Below are 19842 nucleotides of genomic sequence, written 5' to 3' on the forward strand. Positions count from 1 at the left end.
TTGAAAATCACAAGCTTTCGGAGGCTTTCTCCTTCGTCAGGTGAGTGACGAAGGAGAAAGCCTCCGAAAGCTTGTGATTTTCAAATAAAACTGTTGGACTATAACCTGGTGTTGTAAGATTCCTTGCCTTTCTTCATGTGAGAGTTTAGCAAGTTTCAGTTGGTTGTCTGACTATGGAGACATCACAGCGAAACCCAATCCTTTCTTCATCTCATATATCTCATACATGTACTTTTCAGGAGGGGTTACTGAACAATCAGGATTGGGACTAGTGGCTGATTTTTCCCCTCATTAGTCTAGGATCCTAAGGCCAATTACACAGCTGCTACAATCATCCCAGCTGATTCAGCACATACTGGAGATGGTATCTTCTAATCTGCATATCTCAGTATCACCTTGGGAAAAGGAGTTCTCTGTATTAGTTAACATGTTGAATATATACTTTGACTATCATCCTTTGCGTAAATTAAAAGATTTTGTTCAAAAAGTGTGCTTTTGCAAATAGTAGTTGTGGTTTGAGGAAAAAGCAGAAATCAATTGCCTTTTGATCTGCACCACAAATACAAAAGTCAACTTTCAGCAATACACGTTTATGTTTATTTCAGGTCAGTTACAGGCAGTATTATGTACAAGTTGGAATGAAGACCATAATCTAGAAGTTACAGACATTTTCTTAATAGCTACATTTCAAATAACTTGACATCAGATGTAGCAAACACAGACTGTATCATAAATTCAAACTTCTCAGTCTACCCTCCCTCAGCTTCCCCCACCCCCAAAAACACACAAGCAATAGATCAAGGTTAACGTGACATTCCCTGGACTGTATATGCAGGCATTAAGATTACATTGTAAAGCTCTTGTACTCTAATAGTTATGATCTATATGATTCACACACAATTCTTTGTGAATGGAAAATAAATCATTTAGCTGTTCTGCAATATCCCAGACTGCAGAATAATAAAGCATCTTAAAAATGGAATATTGCAACAAATTATATATAGTACATATAAACAAAATGGTATACATTTTAAATAAAACATTTGGAATAATGCTAGAGTTAGGATCTGAATTTTCCAGTAAAGTAGATACAAGAAGCTATCTGAAAAATGGTTTTCTATCTGTATAAATGATGCTCATAATACAGCCTACGGCCCATTGGCAGCCACTCTTCCCAAGACTTTCTGTTCTATGTGCCTCCTGGCCTTCATTCACAGCCTGCCTGGTTGTGGGATGTTGACCTTCCAGGGAATCAATGCTATTCTCTCTTTTTCTTCACTTCAGCAAAAGAAGCCAAGGGAATGAACGCTATTGGTTACTTCAGCTTCCATACAGCAGATGAAAAGACTCCATTGAAATACGTTTTAAGTAGAACTATTGGTCCTATATTTTTCTTCTCTTGTTCCTGTGAGACTGCACTTGTCCTCCACTTGGCAACTGCTCACAATGGCATTATTGATATCTGGAGCTCAATTTGTGGGAATCACAGGCACAGATCCACACCATCTTATTTCACATTGCAGTGTATTGCAACAATCCCAAGTGGCCCTCAAGCAAGACACTGATTGGGATTGCTAGTGAGTAATACTGATCAATACTATCAGGAGTTGAAAATGCAGGAGATGATTCCAGAGATGATATTGTAAAGCTCATCATTTTACCTGGAGAATCCTGTGTTCAATTTTTTTTTATACAGACCCGGCGATGTTACATTGTCCAGCAATTAGTAACAGTCTCAACTACACTATTATACCAATTTCAAAAGGGAAAAAATGTGATAAATTTGAATCACATGCAATATATTTCAGAGCAGAGAGAAAAGGTTTGTGTAAAGATAGGATATAGGCAGCATATTAAATATTGCATTGCAAACAAAAGTGGAAATCACAAAAGAGGGGTCAAATTTTACCTTTCTCTCAAAAAATATCCCTATGTTTGCTTTTCTGTTTTCAATATACTCTTAACAAAACCTCATGTAAAAGGATAAACTGGTCATTAAAACAAGAGTTCATCAGTTGAGAGTGACATCTAAACAATTAATGCAGTAAATGGGTGCCTGTATACATATATACCAAAGGAAAGCAATGTACATCAACATTAATGCAAAAAAAAAATCCACATTCAGCACAGGTACAGAGAGTCAACTGTAAACACAGGCAAGTAGTTTGCATTAAATTAGTAGAGAGGCTTTGGACCTTGACTTTCAAATTCTGACCAGGCATCATTCAGTTCCATGAATATCATCTTGGCATATTGTTCATATGGCTGACCAGTGGCCTGTAGGGATAAAGTGAAAATCCATACATCAGTGTAGAACATGATATTGGGAAACAAACTATAACTAGCTAAACACTACAGAGTTATTCCATTTGATGAATTACTTTGCTACCAATTCATCCTAGAACACAAGGTGAATGGCTCAGGCCAATGGCTACATAATTAACTAAGATTAGGCAAAAGGTACAAACAGTGATCTTATACATTCTTCACAAAAACAAAAATATGGAGTGAGAAAAGGGCATTCGAGCCCATCAAGCCAAATCCTTCCATTTACAATCTATCCTACCATGGATTCTACTCAACTGCAATCTATTCAATCTCCTATTTAATCTTCTTCAACATACATTTATCCCCAGCCTCACCCCAACAGGATAATTAAGCAAAACTTCACTATCAATTTACACTTGCACCACCTTTATGCACCTGCATAACGACAGTGACTGCATTATAATTCATTGTTTGGGAAATTTGAGAGATGTGAAGAGCTGCTATTATAAACACAAGTCTTTCTTTCAAGCCAAACCAGTTATTTTCCCCACAGACAACACTGCCACAGTCCCAGGAGCAGAGGAGGCATTATGCTCCTCGGTGTATTTAATCATGTCTGTCTATAAAGGGAATTAGGGGTTACGGGGAGCGGGCAGGAAATTGGACATGAAGCTGAGTTCGGATCGGTCAAGGCCTTGTGGGTGAGGGAAGCGGGCCCAGGGGCTGAGTGGCCGGGTCCCGCTCCTACCTCTTGTGTTCTTTAGATTTGAGGTTAGGATCAGATCAGCCATGATCTTATTGAATGGCGGAGCAGGCTTGAGCGGCCGATTGGCCTACTCCTGCTCCTATTTCTTATGTTCTTATCCTAATACCCTTCAATCCCATTCATGACCAGATATTTATCCAGCTCTTTTCTAAAACCATAAACATTTAAGAAATTGCAGCATCACGTGGAGAGACTAAAGGTAACACTAAATTATGGTGACTGTTCACCATACAGATGAGGAATAGTAAAGAGGAGTTACGCTTTTATAAGCAAACTTTTTTAATTAAAAATTTACACAGGTAACTGACATTACAAAATCATTATGGCAATGGAGCTGAATTTGTAATATTAATCCAAACTTTGTGCTAAGTATTCATGCTCGCTGGATCAAAATCCTCAAACTTCCGACCTAACAGCAGTATGGCAGCACCTTCACCAAATGGACTTAAAGAAGAAGCCTCACCACTACCTTCACAAGAGCAACTAGAGATAGTCAATAAATGCCGGCCATGCTAGCAACACCCATATTTCCTGAATGATTATTAAAATAAAATTCTAGGGATCAGCACTTGATAAACCTAGAAAATCCCAGTGATTTTCCAAAATTCAAACAGCAGACCAAATGTGATACAACATGGAGACACAATATAATAGATAGAAAAAGCAAATCTATTTGTGGATTTCAAGGATGTTTCATGCATGCTTTTCTACATTACAATTGGATCCAAACCAGAAGAACAGGATAAAATGGCAGGAAGGTAAAACAAGTACTGATTAGATGACAGTAGTATGCTTACATCTACATTTCTCAGAATTTTAAAGACCTGGATAATGTCTGCCTCAAACTGCTGCAAGTTTCTCCCCATAAGTTAGAGCCCCAAGGCCTAATATCATTCTGGTTGTTCTTCTGAGCCTTCTCCAATATATCAATACGCTTTTAGAGATCGAGATCCTGAAATTCCGGGGGGAGGGGGCGGGGAGGGTACCAGTTCACTGATGGGAGAATGGTGACCCACAAGCTTGGACTCTAGCCCCATCCCAAATTGTGAGAATGTGGCCATTTGCACGGTGTGGGCAAGGGCACTTCAGCAGCACCTGCTCTTATCTGGCCTTCCAAGGCAGAGCAGCCCACAGTCACTTTGGGCAGATGCTGCTGAAGTGCCCGAAACTAGAGTCTTAAACTTAAACAAAGGAATTACATAGGTATGAGGGGCGAGTTGGCTAAGGTTGATTGGGAAATTAGATTAAAAGATATGACGGTAGATAAGCAATGGTGAACATTTAAAGAAATATTTCATAATTCTCAACGAATATACATTCCATTGAGGAATAAAAATCTCACGGGAAAAGTGATCCATCCGTGGCTAACTAAAGAAGTTAAGTATGAGGAAATAGCAGACACGTTAAACAAATATTTTGTGTCTGTCTTCACAGTAGAAGTCACAAAAAACATACCAGAAATAGTGAGGAACCAACAAGGCTTTCTCTGTCGACTAAATTCTTGAAATATATGTAAATGAAATTCATATTTCGGGAGAGTGAGGAACTTAAAGTAATTAATATTAATAAAAGTACTGGAGAAATTAATGGGACTAAAAGCCGACATCCCCCGGACCAGACGGTCAACATCCTAGGGTTCTAAAAGAGGTGCCTGCAGAGATAGTGGATGCATTGGTTATGATCTTCCAAAATTCCCTAGATTCTAGAACGGTCCCCGGAGATTGGAAGGTAGCAAATGTAACCCCACAATTCAAGAAAGGAGGGAGAGAAAAAAAAACAGGGAACTACAGGCCAGTTAGCCTGACATCAGTAGTTGGGAAAATGCTGGAATGTATCATGAAGGATGTGGTAACGGGGTACTTAGAAAACCATAATATGATTAGGCAGACTCAACCTGGTTTTATGAAAGGGAAATCATGTTGGACAAATATACTGGAGTTTTTTTTGAGGATGTAACAAATAAAGTAAATAAAGGGGAACCAGTGGATGTAGAATCATAGAATCACAGAAGTTTACAACATGGAAACAGGACCTTCAGCCCAACATGTCCATGTCGCCCAGTTTATACCACTAAGCTAGTCCCAATTGCCTGCACTTGGCCCATATCCCTCTATACCCATCTTACCCATGTAACTGTCCAAATACTTCTTAAAAGACAAAATTGTACCCACCTCTACTACTGCCTCTGGCAGCTCGTTCCAGACACTCACCACCCTTTGAGTGAAAAAATTGCCCCTCTGGACCCTTTTGTATCTCTCCCCTCACCTTAAATCTATGCCCCCTCGTTATAGACTCCACTACCTTTGGGAAAAGATTTTGACGATCTATCTTATCTATGCCCCTCATTATTTTATAGACTTCTATAAGATCACCCCGAAACCTCCTACTCTCCAGGGAAAAAAGTCTCAGTCCATCCAACCTCTCCCTATAAGTCAAACCATCAAGTCCTGGTAGCATCCTAGTAAATCTTTTCTGCACTCTTTCTAGTTTAATAATATCCTTTCTGTAATAGGGTGACCAGAACTGTACAGTATTCCAAGTGTGGCCTAACTAATGTCTTGTACAACTTCAACAAGACATCCCAACTCCTGTATTCAATGTTCTGACCAATGAAACCAAGCATGCTGAATGCCTTCTTCACCACCCTATCCACCTGTGACTCCACTTTCAAGGAGCTATGAACCTGTACTCCTAGATCTCATTGTTCTATAACTCTCCCCAACGCCCTACCATTAACGGAGTAGGTCCTGGCCCGATTCGATCTCCCAAAATGCATCACCTCACATTTATCTAAATTAAACTCCATCTGCCATTCATCGGCCCACTGGCCCAATTTATCAAGATCCCATTGCAATCCTAGATAACCATCTTCACTGTCCACAATGCCACCAATCTTGGTGTCATCTGCAAACTTACTAACCATTCCTCCTAAATTCTCATCCAAATCATTAATATAAATAACAAATAACAGCGGACCCAGCACCGATCCCTGAGGCACACCGCTGGTCACAGGCCTCCAGTTTGAAAAACAACCCTCTACAACCACCCTCTGTCTTCTGTCGTCAATCCAATTTTGTATCCAATTGGCTACCTCACCTTGGATCCCGTGAGATTTAACCTTATGTAACAACCTACCATGCGGTACCTTGTCAAAGGCTTTGCTAAAGTCCATGTAGACCACGTCTACTGCACAGCCTTCATCAATCTTCTTGGTTACCCCTTCAAAAAACTCAATCAAATTCGTGAGACATGATTTTCCTCGCACAAAACCATGCTGACTGTTCCTAATCAGTCCCTGCCTCTCCAAATGCCTGTAGATCCTGTCCCTCAGAATACCCTCTAACAACTTACCCACTACAGATGTCAGGCTCACCGGTCTGTAGTTCCCAGGCTTTTCCCTGCCGCCCTTCTTAAACAAAGGCACAACATTTGCTACCCTCCAATCTTCAGGCACCTCACCTGTAGCTGTCGATGATTCAAATATCTCTGCTAGGGAACCCGCAATTTCCTCCCTAACCTCCCATAACGTCCTGGGATACATTTCATCAGGTCCCGGAGATTTATCTACCTTGATGCGCGTTAAGACTTCCAGCACCTCCCTCTCTAATATGTACACTCAAGACATCACTATTTATTTCCCCAAGTTCCCTAACATCCATGCCTTTCTCAACCGTAAATACCGATGTGAAATATTCATTTAGGATCTCACCCATCTCTTGTGGTTCCGCACATAGATGACCTTGTTGATCCTTAAGTGGCCCTACTCTCTCCCTAGTTACTCTTTTGCCCTTTATGTATTTGTAGAAGCTCTTTGGATTCTCCTTTGCCTTATCTGCCAAAGCAATCTCATGTCCCCTTTTTGCCCTCCTGATTTCTCTCTTAACTCTACTCCGGCAATCTCTATACTCTTCAAGGGATCCATCAAAATTGGCCTTTCCCCAATTTAGAATTTTAACTTTTGGGCCAGACCTATCCTCCTCCATAGCTATCTTAAAACTAATGGAATTATGATCACTGGTCCCAAAGTGATCCCTCACTAACACTTCTGTCACCTGCCCTTCCTTATTTCCCAAGAGGAGGTCAAGTTTTGCCCCCTCTCTAGTCGGGCCATCCACATACTGAATGAGAAATTCCTCCTGAATACACTCAACAAATTTCTCTCCATCCAAGCCCCTAATGCTATGGCTGTCCCAGTCAATGTTGGGAAAGTTAAAGTCCCCTACTATTACCACCCTATTTTTCTTGCAGCTGTCTGTAATCTCCTTACATATTTGCTCCTCAATTTCCCATTGACTATTTGGGGGTCTGTAGTACAATCCTATCAAAGTGATCTCTCCCTTCTTATTTTTCAGTTCTACCCATATAGACTCAGTGGGCGAACCCTCGGATATATCCCCTCTCACGACTGCCGTGATGTTCTCCCTAATCAAGAACGCAACTCCCCCTCCTCTCTTACCTCCTGCTCTATCTTTCCTATAGCATCTGTACCCTGGAACATTGAGCTGCCAGTCCTGCCCCTCCCTTAGCCATGTTTCAGTAATAGCTATAACATCCCAGTCCCATGTACCCATCCATGCCCTGAGTTCATCTGCCTTGCCCATCAGACTTCTTGCATTGAAATAAATGCAGTTTAATCTAGACTTCCCTTGGTCTTTGCCCTGCTTTCTCAGATCATCTGTCCGGTCATGTTTTGTACACTCTCCCTTACTGCCTTTTGTTTCTGTCACCACTTTACTTCCCACTGACTTCCTGCATCGGTTCCCATCCCCCTGCCACATTCGTTTAAACCCTCCCCAACAGCACTAGCAAACACTCCAAGGATATTGGTTCCAGTCCTGCCCAGATGCAGACCGTCCAATTTGTACTGGTCCCACCTCCTCCAGAACCGGTTCCAATGGCCCAGGAATTTGAATCCCTCCCTCTTGCACCATCTCTCAAGCCACGTATTCATCCTAGCTATCCTGTCATTCCTACTCTGACTAGCCCGTGGCACTGGTAGCAATCCTGAGATTACTACCTTTGAGGTCCTACTTTTTAGTTTAACTCCTAACTCCCTAAATTCAGCTTGTAGGACCTCATCCCATTTTTTACCTATATCGTTGGTACCTATATGCACAACGACAACTGGCTGTTCACCCTCCCCCTCCAGAATGTCCTGCAGCCGCTCCGAGACATCCCTGACCCTTGCACCAGGGAGGCAACATACCATCCTGGAGTCTCGGTTGCGTCCGCAGAAACGGATGTCGTATATTTGGATTTTCAAAAGACATTCGATAAGGTGCCACAAATGGTTGTTACGCACGATAAGGGCTCATAGGGTTGGGGGTAATATATTAGCATGGATAGAGGATTGGTTAACGGACAGAAAACAGAGAGTAGGAATAAACGGGTCATTTTCTTGTTGGCAGATTGTAACTAATGGGGTGCCGCAAGGATCATGGCTTAGGACTCAGCTATTTACAATACATATTAATGACTTAGATGAAGGGACCGAGTGTAATGTATTCAAGTTTGCTGACAATACAAATCTAGGTGGGAAAGTAAGCTGTGAGGAGGACACAGAGTCTGCAAAGGGATGTAGACAGGTTAAGTGAGTGGGCAAGAAGGTGGCAGAAGGAGTATAATGTGGGGAAATGTGAGGTTATTCACTTTGGAAGGAAGAAAAGAAAAACGGAGTATCTTTTAAATGGTGAGAAACTATTAAATGTTGATGTTCAGAGGGATTTGGGTGTCCTTGTACACAAAACACACAGTTAACATGCAGGTACAGCAATTAGGAAGACAAATGGTATGCTGGCCTTTATTGCAAGGGGGTTGGAGTACAAGAGTAAGGAAATCTTGCTGCAATTGTACAGGGCTTTGGTGAGACCTCACTTGGAGTACTGTGTACAGTTTGGTCTTACCTAAGGAAGGATATACTTGCCTTAGAGGTGGTGCAATGAAAGTTCACTAGATTGATTCCTGGGATGAGAGGGTTGTCCTATGAGGAGAGATTGCATGGAAGGGGCCTATATTCTCTGGAGTTTAGAAGAATGGGAGGTGATCTCATTGAAACATAAAAGATTCTAAGAGGGCTTGACAGGGTAGATGCTGAGAGGCTGTTTCCCCTGGCTGGAGAGTCCAGAACAAGGGGGCATAATAATCTCAGGATAAGGTGATGGCCACTTAGGACTGAGAAGAGAAGAAATTTCTTCACTCAGAGGGTTGTGAATCTTTGGAATTCTCTACCCCAGAGGGCTGTGGATGCTCAGTCGTTGGGTATATTTAAGATGTGGAGATGCCGGTGATGGACTAGGGTGGACAAATGTAAGGAATCTTACAACACCAGGTTATAGTCCAACAGTTTTATTTGAAAATCACAAGCTTTCGGAGCTATTCACCTGACGAAGGAGGTAAGCTCCGAAAGCTTGTGATTTTCAAATAAAACTGTTGGACTATAACCTGGTGCTGTAAGATTCCTTACGGGTATATTTAAGACTGAGATCGATAGATTTTTGGACTCTAAGCGAATCAAGAGATATGAGGATTGGCCGGGAAAGTGGAGTTGAGGTAGAAGATCAGCCATGATCTTATTGAATGGCTGAGCAGGCACGAGGGGCTGTATGGCCTACTCCTGCTCCTTATTTCTTATGTTCTTAGAAGATAATTAATTTCACGGGACTTCAGATCCAAAAAGGAGCCACTTTGCCTCAAAACATAAGGTAATCAAAACTCAATACTATTTGCCTCAAGGTAACCCTGAAACGTTCCCTTGATGCAAGGAGCGCAGTCGGAATATATGCCCACTGTTCTTCCCTATATCCCAGAAAATGGCTGGACCTGAAATAAAAGAGTGTGGAATTCAGGTGTAAACTGGTTCCATCTAATTTTCTAGGCCCTTGACCAGAGATCTGCCCAAACTAGAATTTCAGGCCCAGAGTGCCCAAAATAGCTGGAACCTTTTAAATCGACATTACACAATAGATTAATTAGCATCCACACCATCTCCAGCAATACTAGAATCAATCCACAAAGAAATTTTATGAACTATTAACCCTATCTTTATTTCCTGTTTCGATAACACATTTCGTTATCAAATTAATTATACTTGCATTTTAAACAGAATACATTCCAAAGACTCAGATTATCCTTCATACCCAACTCATAATGCTGATCATAACTCATAATTGACAAAACGTCATCTCACTCATGGGACACACCTCATACCCCTCGAGTCTTCAGAATGTAAATTCTGTTTCTGTGAGGACAGCTTCTTCACCTTTGGCAAGATTCCATAGGAATCTTTGAACAATCATGGACTGACAGAAAAAACTTGTTCAACAACTTTCTAAATTTAGCAAAAAAATTTATACAACTGCTTAAAATAAATTCAAATTCAAAGGGAATTAGCAAGTTTCACTATTAATTCCTTTTTGTAAAAATCAAAAAAGGTGTGAAGAATCTTCAATTTTGAGTCAAAATTTCACCACACCAGTTGATTTTTTTTGTTTAGACTGGGAGTGATGATATCAATATGGGAAATAGCTAACATGAATTACTGAGCCTGACAGCATGAGAACACTGAATTATCAGCAGAAATGCAGTCAGTAACAGGTTGGTTGGAAAGAATTCCTTCGCCTGAAAGTGCAAAGGATCTGGATTAACATCAGTAGAAATAGTCAGTAACACAGTACAGTACCTGTCAGGAAGTACTCAGCCAGAAAGCATGATGCAGTTGAATACCCAGTGGGAGCTAAGTACTCCCCCTCTTCCCCCCCACCCCCCACCATCACTCCACCCCCAGATTGGTGAATGCATGCAGAGAAATATAACATTGCACTGTAAGACTCAGTTATTCCTCCATCCAGCTCTACAAATACTGTAAAAGCATTTAGTGGTCAAGTGTTAAAAATATTTTCAAAAAATAATTACACTAATGACAGTCTTCAAAAAGCTTTTTAAAAGTGACTGACTATATAAGCAAAAATTTGATTTAAGTGATCAGATTTATATAAGACAATTCTGTACTAAGGAATTACTATTGTGGCTTGGAAATATTGTCCTAGAATAATGTGAAGTTGTGGTAGCTGCAGGGAAAGTTGAAAACCCGCTCCTCTCTTTCCAGCAACACTGTTCTGTAACAAGCTGCATGAAGTTATTTTTTAGGTGTTGATCAGCTAGCAATGGCAGCATAAATCAGGACTGGGGGTGGGGGATTGAGACATACAAGGACACTGATCCTTTATTAAAAAAGGATTCTCAAAAAATTACATACCTAAAGATTAAAAAATTGAAAAAGTTTTCTTTGCTGCAGATATTGCATATGCTGCAGTGCAAACATTCCTAGCAATCACAATGGCAGGTGTGTAAACAGGGATTTGAGCAGGCTGTTCTTTGTTAATCCAGGAGCTGCACCTGCTCAATATCTCTCAAAGTACAATCACATTCTCTAAATAAAGTATTTTTATTTGTGGCTTTGCTTTGCTGAACACCTCCGCTCTGTCCGCAAGCATGACCCTGACCTGCCGGTCGCTTGCCATTTTAATTCCCCTTCCCACTCCTACTCCTACTCTGACCGTGGCCTCTTACACTGTTGCAATGAAGCTCAACGTAAGCTCGAGGAACAGCTCCTCATCTTTTGATTAGGCACTTTACAACCTCAACATTGATTTCAATAACTTCACATCATAACCGCTGCTCCCATTTTTTCCAAATCAGCTAGTGCTGGTAATGGTTCTGCTGCTGCCATTTACAGCTGCTGCTGATCAATCTTTTGTTTCTTAACCTGTCCCATTACCACCTTCCTTGTCTTGCACTTTTGTCATTTAATCACTCGTGCCCTTCACCCTATCAGAGATCTTCCCTTTTCTGCTTTCCTCCCCTCCCTTTCCCTGGCTCTGTACTTGCTCAAAAACTAACTCTTTTAATATCTTCCAGTTCTGACGAAAAGTCTTCGACCTGAAACATTAACTCTGTTTCTTTCTCCACCGAAGCTGCCTGACTTGCTGAGCTTCTCCAGCATTTTCTGTTTTTAAGTTCTTGTTTGATTGCTATCCTGCTGGATCGAGCAGCACAGTGCACATATGACTGAGATACAAAGGAGAAGTATTACAGGCAATTATCGTAGAAGTGGCTTAGTACATTTGATCATGTTTTTACAGCACATCACAAAAAACTACACCTGAAAACTGATGTAAAGACAGAGTAATGAAATACATTTGATCATGATAGTTATAAAATAAAAACTTACGGTATCAGATAAACGCTGAATGAAGGGCTGCAAATGGTTCATTCTTCCACGGAGATGCAGGCATGCTGCTTTAGGAAAATATCCTCAACTTTCTCTCCTTGTCTCTCGAAGGTGCTATTTTTTGCTGGGGTCCAGTCATACAAGAGTTGGCAGCCATCTAGTATCTCACTGAAGTGACCATTCATCATGAGTGAGCCGAAACATTGTCCTCACCTGATAGCTCCACATGCAAACTTTCTAGCAAGGGTCACTTGACAGCAATCACAAGTGGCAATCATGACTGACTTTTCCCCCTCTTTAGTACAGGACACTGAGGCAAATTATAGCACTTCAACCATTGCTCCAGCTGGGATCAGCTAACTCAGCACAAATTATTCCATTCTAGCTTGACTAGATGGACCAGAAACACTGAAACCCAATATTTAGTGTTATGCAAGGTCCCATACCTGACATCTTTAGCATTTACTGGTCAGAAATACATATCTCTGTTTCCAGTTCTAAACAAACTCCTAAATAAAACAAACTCTTATTTGCAAGAGCTTTGTCCTGCCCCTTTGAATAATTTGACTGTTTATCTCTCTGTTCAGGCCGATCTACTTAATGTGCCAAACCTTCAGTTACTCCTACCCAAACCGAGGACATAGTTGCTAGGTTGAGTCTGTATCAGGTGGTAAGGAAACCAACACGAGAAGTAACCTACTTGACATTGCCCTCACAAACTTACCAGTCACAGATCCACCTGCCCATGATGGCACTAGAAGGAATGATCACTGCACTGTCTTTGTGAAGACAAAGTCTCAAATCTACAGTTGAGTGTTGTGGCACTACCACCGTGCTAAGTGGGATAGACTAAGGACAGACCCAAAACTGGGCATCCATGAGATATTATAGGCACTAAATTGGGCCGCGTAGCACCCGTTGTTTCGGCACTACATGGTCTCTTTGACATCCAAGATGGCGTCTTGGATGCGCACGCACGTTTCCAGCGTGACGTGCGCCGGATGCCATCTTGGTATAGGAGTTAGCGCATGCGCAAATACCGAAAGCATGTAAAGTAGGGAGAAGATGGATTCAAATCAGTGTGCAACGCTGATTTAAAGTGATAGATACCATTTTGGAACGTAACGCTCAACTCAACGCATAGTCTTAACTCCGATCATCTGAACATGCCTTACAGTACCTGGAGAACCCCCCCACCAGCGCTATTTAAAGGGACCATGCAAGATTTACAGGTTAGTGGTTGGATTATTGCTTCTGGCTGCCAAGGCATTTGCAACTGTTTTTGGAGGTCTCCTAGACTTGAATACTAGGACGAGGGGACATGCCTAACATTTAGAGCCAGGACGTGCAGGAGTGATGTTGGGAAATGCTTCTACGAGCAAAGAGTGGGAGATGTTTGGAACGCTCTTCTGCAGATGGCAGTTGATGCTAGCTCACTTGTGAATGTTAAATCTGAACTAAGGGTATTAAGGGATATGGGCTAAGGCGGGTATACGAAGTTAAGTCACAGGTCCACCAAGATCTCACTGAATGATGGTACAGGCTCAAGGGGCTAAATGCCACTGCCACTTGCTGCCTCCTGATATGCACCACCTTCTCCTGCAAGAAAGCAGGACATGTGTCTGGGTGATGTGCCATGATCTGTCATGGTTGAATAGCTGCCAGTGTGCATGGCCTGTGAGTTGTGGGTGTGTGGCTTGAAACAGTGGTAATGTGTAAGGGTAAGAGGAAGCATCCAATTGGAAGAGTTGAGTACTGATGGAAAGAGTTTGTTGGTATGTGGGTGATGGGGGGTATAGTGCATGGAGCAGTGGATGCGGCTAGTGGTGTATGGTAGGAGACGCCACTTGATCTCACTCACCTTCATCACTCGTGTCAAAGCAGTGAGCTTCTTCATGCACTGCATCCATGTTTCATGATGCTGTGCGCCTGGCATCGACTTCGCCCCCACCGCCTTTTGGGTATATGTTTGGTGGAGTGCCTCTTGTTCCCAACCCCCCCGCGGATATAGGATGTCCCTCCTTCTGTCCATTTCTTGCACAAAGGTCTCTAGTGCATCAGTAGAGAATCTTGGTGCACGCGCACTCGCAAGCCTGGTACCAACTCAGATCGGCAGTTTGGTGAGGTCTGGCATGCAGATTGGAGGATGTGGGATTTAGTAGTGCGAACCTTTATTCAATGTTTTAACATAACTCAGTGTGTAAACACAGGGATGGGACTTGCATCAGTGTTTCACGTGTGCGATGTCCGATTTCCATTCTGTGCTGGCAGTAGACTGTTATTTTCAGCAAGTAACATGTACCAGCTACCTTTAAAAGATTTCTAAGAAACATCCTCCCTTTTAGAGATTGGGCCCCATCTGCTGGTGAAAAGTGCGAATTGTATTGATTCCATGAGCAAGGCCCGGAATGGAACGCTGATTGCAGGTTAGTCCTCAGGCTGACTGAAACTCGCGTCCTGCCTGTGCAGGGGTGAATGGGCGCGGGGTACTAGCGCGTCACGCTATCCGCGCCCAAAAACGGCCCTTATCCAATTTTTCCCCCTATGGGTCATCAGCAGCAGAACTGTGTACCATCATTTGTAATCTCATGGCCCAGCACATTCCCCCTCCTTGATCACCACGGGGGTCACCATTGACCAGAAACTTAACTGGACCAGCCACATAAATACTGTGGCTACAAGAGCAGGTGATAGGTTGGGTATTCTGCAGTGAGTGACTCACCTCCTGACTCCCCAAAGCCTTTCCACCATCTACAAGACACAAGTCAGGAGTGTGATGGAATACTCTCCATTTGCCTGGATGAGTGCAGCTCCAACAACACTCAAGAAGCTCAACACCATCCAGGACAGAGCAGCCCGCTTGATTGGTATGCTATCCACCACCCTAAACATTCACTTCCTTCACCACTGGTGCACCGTGGCTGCAGTGTGTACCGGCTGCAGGATGCACTGCAGCGACTCACTAAAGCTTCTTCAACAGCACCTCCCAAACCCGCGACCTCTACCACCTAGAAGGACAAGGGCAGCAGGCACATGGGAACGCCATCACCTGCACATTCCCCTCCAGTAACACACCATCCCGACTTGGAAATATATCACCGTTCCTTCATTGTCACTGGGTCAAAATCCTGGAACTCCCTACCTAACAGCACTGTGGGAGAACATTCACCACACGGACTACAGCGGTTCAAGAAGACGGCTCACCACCACCTTCTCAAGGGCAATTAATGCTGGCCTTGCCAGCAACGCCCACATCCCATGAACGAATAAAAAAAATAGCCAGGAAACCAAACATGGCTCAATGGGAATGCACAAGGGCATACCAGGAGCAGTACCAGATGTACCTTAGAATTAGGTATCAACCTAGCGCAGCAGGAGCATGTTAAACACCAAAAAGCAGTAGGTTATAGACAAAGATAAGCTGTCCTACAATTAATGGAGAATCAGAGCAAAGCTCTCCAACCCTACTACATCCAGTCAAGCATGGTAGTGGATAACCAGGTAACTAACAGGAAGAGCAGGCTCCATTTTACATCACAACCCTTGACCATGGTGGAGCCCAGCATGTGGGTACAAGAGAGAAGGCTGAAGTGTTTCAAAATCATTGGACAATCCTATTTGGCTCCCTTCCCAGAATTCCCACCATCATAGATGCCAGTTTCCAGTACATTCAGTTCAAACTTATGTGATATTAAGAAGTGGCTGAGTGCACTAAACACAGCAAAAACTAAGGGCCCTGTTGACATCCTGGTTGTTATGTTGCACTAGAGCTAGCTGGCATCTACTTGACAATATTGAAATTACCCTGATATGTCCTATCCACAAAAGCATGATAATTCTAATCCAGCCAATTACCACCCTATCAGTCTCCTCCCAATCATCAGTAAAGTGCATCAAGCAACCCCTACTCACCAAGAATTTGCTCACCAACACACAGTTTGGGTTCAGTCAGAACCACTGAACTCCAGATCTCATCACAGCCTTGATCCAAACATGGACGCAAAGCTAAATGCCAGAGGATTGGCAATAGTAACTGCCTTCGACATCCAGGCAGTATTCCACCAAGTATGGTACCATGGAGCCCTAGCAAAACTGAAGTCAACAGAGGTCAAATGGAAAACCCTCCAGTGTTGGGAGTTTTACATGATGCACAGAGGATGGTTGTGGGAGGCCAACTGTTACAGCCCCAGGGCAATACTGCAGGACAATGTGGACAACATCCAGACTTGGGCTGACAAAAGTAGGTAATATTCACACTATATTAAGTGGCAGGCAATGACCATCTCTAAGAAAAAGGTCAACCAGCTCCTTCTAACTTTCAGCGGCATCATAATCACCAAATTTTCCACCATTAACATCCTGGCAATCACCACTGACCAGAAGCTTAACTGGACCAGCCATTTCAGCACCATGGTTATAAGAGCAGGGTAGAGTGCAGGGACTTGAGTGGTTCCCTTCCTAACCCTTCAAAACCTCTCCTGTCTACAAGGCTCAAGTCAGGAATGTGGCAGAATTTTCACCACTTACCTGGATAGGTGCAGCCACAATAACACTCAAGAGGTTCAACGCTTTCCAGAATACAGCAGTTCATTTGATCATTGCCCCTGCCACTGGAATCGAAATCCATCATCGGTGCACTGTGGTTGCAATATGTACTATCTACATGATGCACTGCAGCAACTCACCGAGTTTACTTCGACAGCAACTCCCTCCCCACAATCTCTGCCACCAAGATGGACAAGAGCAGCAATGTTGGGGGAATACTATTACATCTAAGTTCCCCTCCAAGTCTCACATCATCCTAACCTGGATATATATTGCCATTCCTTCTTAGTCGCTGGGTTGGTATTCTGGACATCCCTACTTATCATTATAGGAGCACCATCTCAAGGACTACCATGGTTCAAGAAGGTAGCCCACCACCACATTCTCAGGGTAACTAGGGATGGGCAATAAATGCACTGTTGCCAGTGTTATTTACAAATATAATAAAAAGACCCTTGCTGAACTGCACCAGGATGATATTTCCATTTTTTACATCAGTCAGTCTGTGATCTAAGATTACCAATTTAGTATAGAAAAAAAGAGTTTTTTGCAGACCCATGTTTGTATCTCTATGCAATATGTATACATGTCATAGCATGTGAGGTGGGGTATTAATTGGGTGGGGATAGATTGTCTAACACAAGATGTTGTATTTCAACATTCACGATCCATCCAATTTTGAAATGTGTGGGGATCACTACAACTGGGTTGAATGCCCTTCGTTAGTCTTTATCTGTTGGCCCAGATAAAAACTGCATTCCCCGAGGTGAAAGGTCTCCCAAACGATAATGATTTTAATATACTGGGAAGAGACCACAAGCACTAGCACAAGTATACTTATATTGAAAAAGAAACTTACTTTATCAGGGTGAACAACAAGTACTGCCTTCCGATAGACTTTTTTCACCTGTTCAGGAGTTACCAGATCTGCCATGCCAACGGGCTTCCATTTGGTCTCCCCTTCCCACAAAACAGTATGCATTGTTGACAGCAATGCACGTATATTTCGTTCTTTTCCTTCAATCCAATCCAATAACTGAAATGAACAAAAAAAAATTAAACTCAATTCTATGAGTAGCGTGTAACCAAGAGAACAATAGGGGAGATGCTGAATTTCAATTCTGGGCATAAGATGTCCTCTCAGAAGCGAACTTTCTTTACATAGCAAGATATTTTGGTCACAAGAGATATATTTAAGAATACGATTCCAACGCAGCCTTATCCTCAAGCAATTCGCAAAAATAAATCACATGTGAATTTTTACACTCAATGTGAGGCATAGTCGTGCTGGGGATTAGAACAATTTTCATTTTTATTATACTTTATCAACATCTCATATGCCCTGTTTAGGTATAGCAGGAGTCAGATGCAGAATAAGGCTGCTTTTACTTTGCCCAGAGTGCCTTAAGCTCAGCTTCAGATAAGCATTTATTAACCAGCGGGAATATTTCCACCTCCCACACCAATGAAATTGCCAATTTGTGAGCAGTTTTCTGCTATGGACTCGCTAGGAAATGGCTTGAGATTTCCCAAACTCATTTTACACAAGATCCTTCCAGCCAGTAAAGATAGAAGACTTTCATCTCATCAATCTGGGATACATTAAGGCCAGGTCCCATTGGTGAAAAGACAACATTCCACCAGATTATGTTCCTCAGTCCCTTTCTAAAAAAAATGTCCCATATCATTTGGCCTCTTAATTGAATTATCATCTTGGGGCATTTCAGATATAGGATATCTCTCCGCTTGGTCTTGGCTTGAAATCAAAAGTAAAAAAAGTATACAAATTCTGTTTGTTTAGCGGAGACTGCAGCCTCTTTTTTGCGCTGATACATTCTTCCTATCATAATGCGGACAGCCAAATGGAAATTAACAAGGCCTAATGCCACTCATTGTTCTGGAAGATCCCATTTTATTCTTTTAGTTAAGATACCATCTAAGTAATGAGGAACGATTAAGGAAATTTGGCTTTTTCTTTGGAAAAGACTTCAGCTGACTTAATTGAAGGTTTCAAGACACTGAAGTTGATCCAGGAAAATTGCTCGTCAGAAAGTGGGCAGAGTAAAATTGATCAATGAAAAAGGGATGGGCTTGTTTGCCTAAAGTGCTTTTCTTAGTCCTAAAAAAAATTCTTACATTCCCTTTGTCCAACTCAATTTTTTTTGAAAAGGGGAGAATTCTTTTTGATGTCTTTTTCTTCATTTTGACTTTGAAGACATGTTGGAATACCACTGAACTGTCTAGTCAAATATGCACAAGAGCAAAACGACAGGGTTCACACTCAGCCTCCATGTCTGATTCAGCCTTTCTTGGAAGCACTTGGCTTCCTTCTACTCAATTAACCAATCTCATCATTCCCCACAATAACACTGCTGAGATTGACAACTTAGTAGAAGATTGTGTGAGCAAGCATCCGATCACTTTGCCACTAACTCTGGGCTAGTGGTCATTCAGCTCCCAGTGGCCAGTTTCAGAACAGAGGCTTGGGAGCAGCCTGACCATCTGCCCTGGGAAAGTGCAGAACTCCAGAAGATACAACAAAGACAGCATGGAAAAATTCTTTGTAAAATGGTCTTATCCACAAGGAAAAAATGTTTTACAACTGAAAACAGCTATACAGAATGTTACATTTGCCAATTTCATTGCCTGAATGGTAGAAAATGCAGTTCACCTTCAGTTTCTCTGGATCCATGTCTTTAGCCATCTCCTCCTTTCTCATTTCAGATATCGTCTTAGGACCTCTCTTCTCCTTCTGGGATGCAAACCCTTGGCTTGACAGCAGGTCCTCAAAGTTACTGTCTGCAACCTTTGGTCGAGTTACTAAAATAAGTCCAAAAACATTACTATAAGTGACAAGGTGCTTTGGGTTAGCTGAATAGGAATAGCATTTGGGCTGGAAGGCTTTCCTGCAATTTACAGGAACTGCCAATACCTGAATAACCAACACAGCCAGTACCTTTTAACTTGCAATGTACGCCAGTTCTAAATAACTAATTTCTAGAGGACCACAATCCCAACCAACATCTTGCTTAAG

The 19842-nt window shown here is 42.3% G+C and overlaps 1 protein-coding gene across 3 annotated transcripts in view; it reads right to left on the reverse strand.

Moving 5' to 3' along the window:
* Window positions 1–584: 584 nt before the first annotated feature.
* dnajc6 (DnaJ (Hsp40) homolog, subfamily C, member 6) overlaps window positions 585–19842 on the reverse strand; it is a 110413-nt gene continuing 91155 nt past the window's right edge. For all 3 annotated transcript variants that reach the window (XM_067990386.1, XM_067990385.1, XM_067990384.1), the window contains 3 exons: window positions 19480–19628; window positions 17668–17844; window positions 585–2277 (listed from right to left, as the gene is read on the reverse strand). In XM_067990386.1, coding sequence (XP_067846487.1) covers window positions 2176–2277; window positions 17668–17844; window positions 19480–19628 — 428 coding nt within the window. In that variant the 3' untranslated portion in view covers window positions 585–2175. The remainder of the gene's footprint in view (window positions 2278–17667; window positions 17845–19479; window positions 19629–19842) is intronic.

This window comes from Heptranchias perlo, chromosome 9 (assembly GCF_035084215.1).
Source record: "Heptranchias perlo isolate sHepPer1 chromosome 9, sHepPer1.hap1, whole genome shotgun sequence".
NCBI classification, from domain to species: Eukaryota; Metazoa; Chordata; class Chondrichthyes; order Hexanchiformes; family Hexanchidae; genus Heptranchias; species Heptranchias perlo.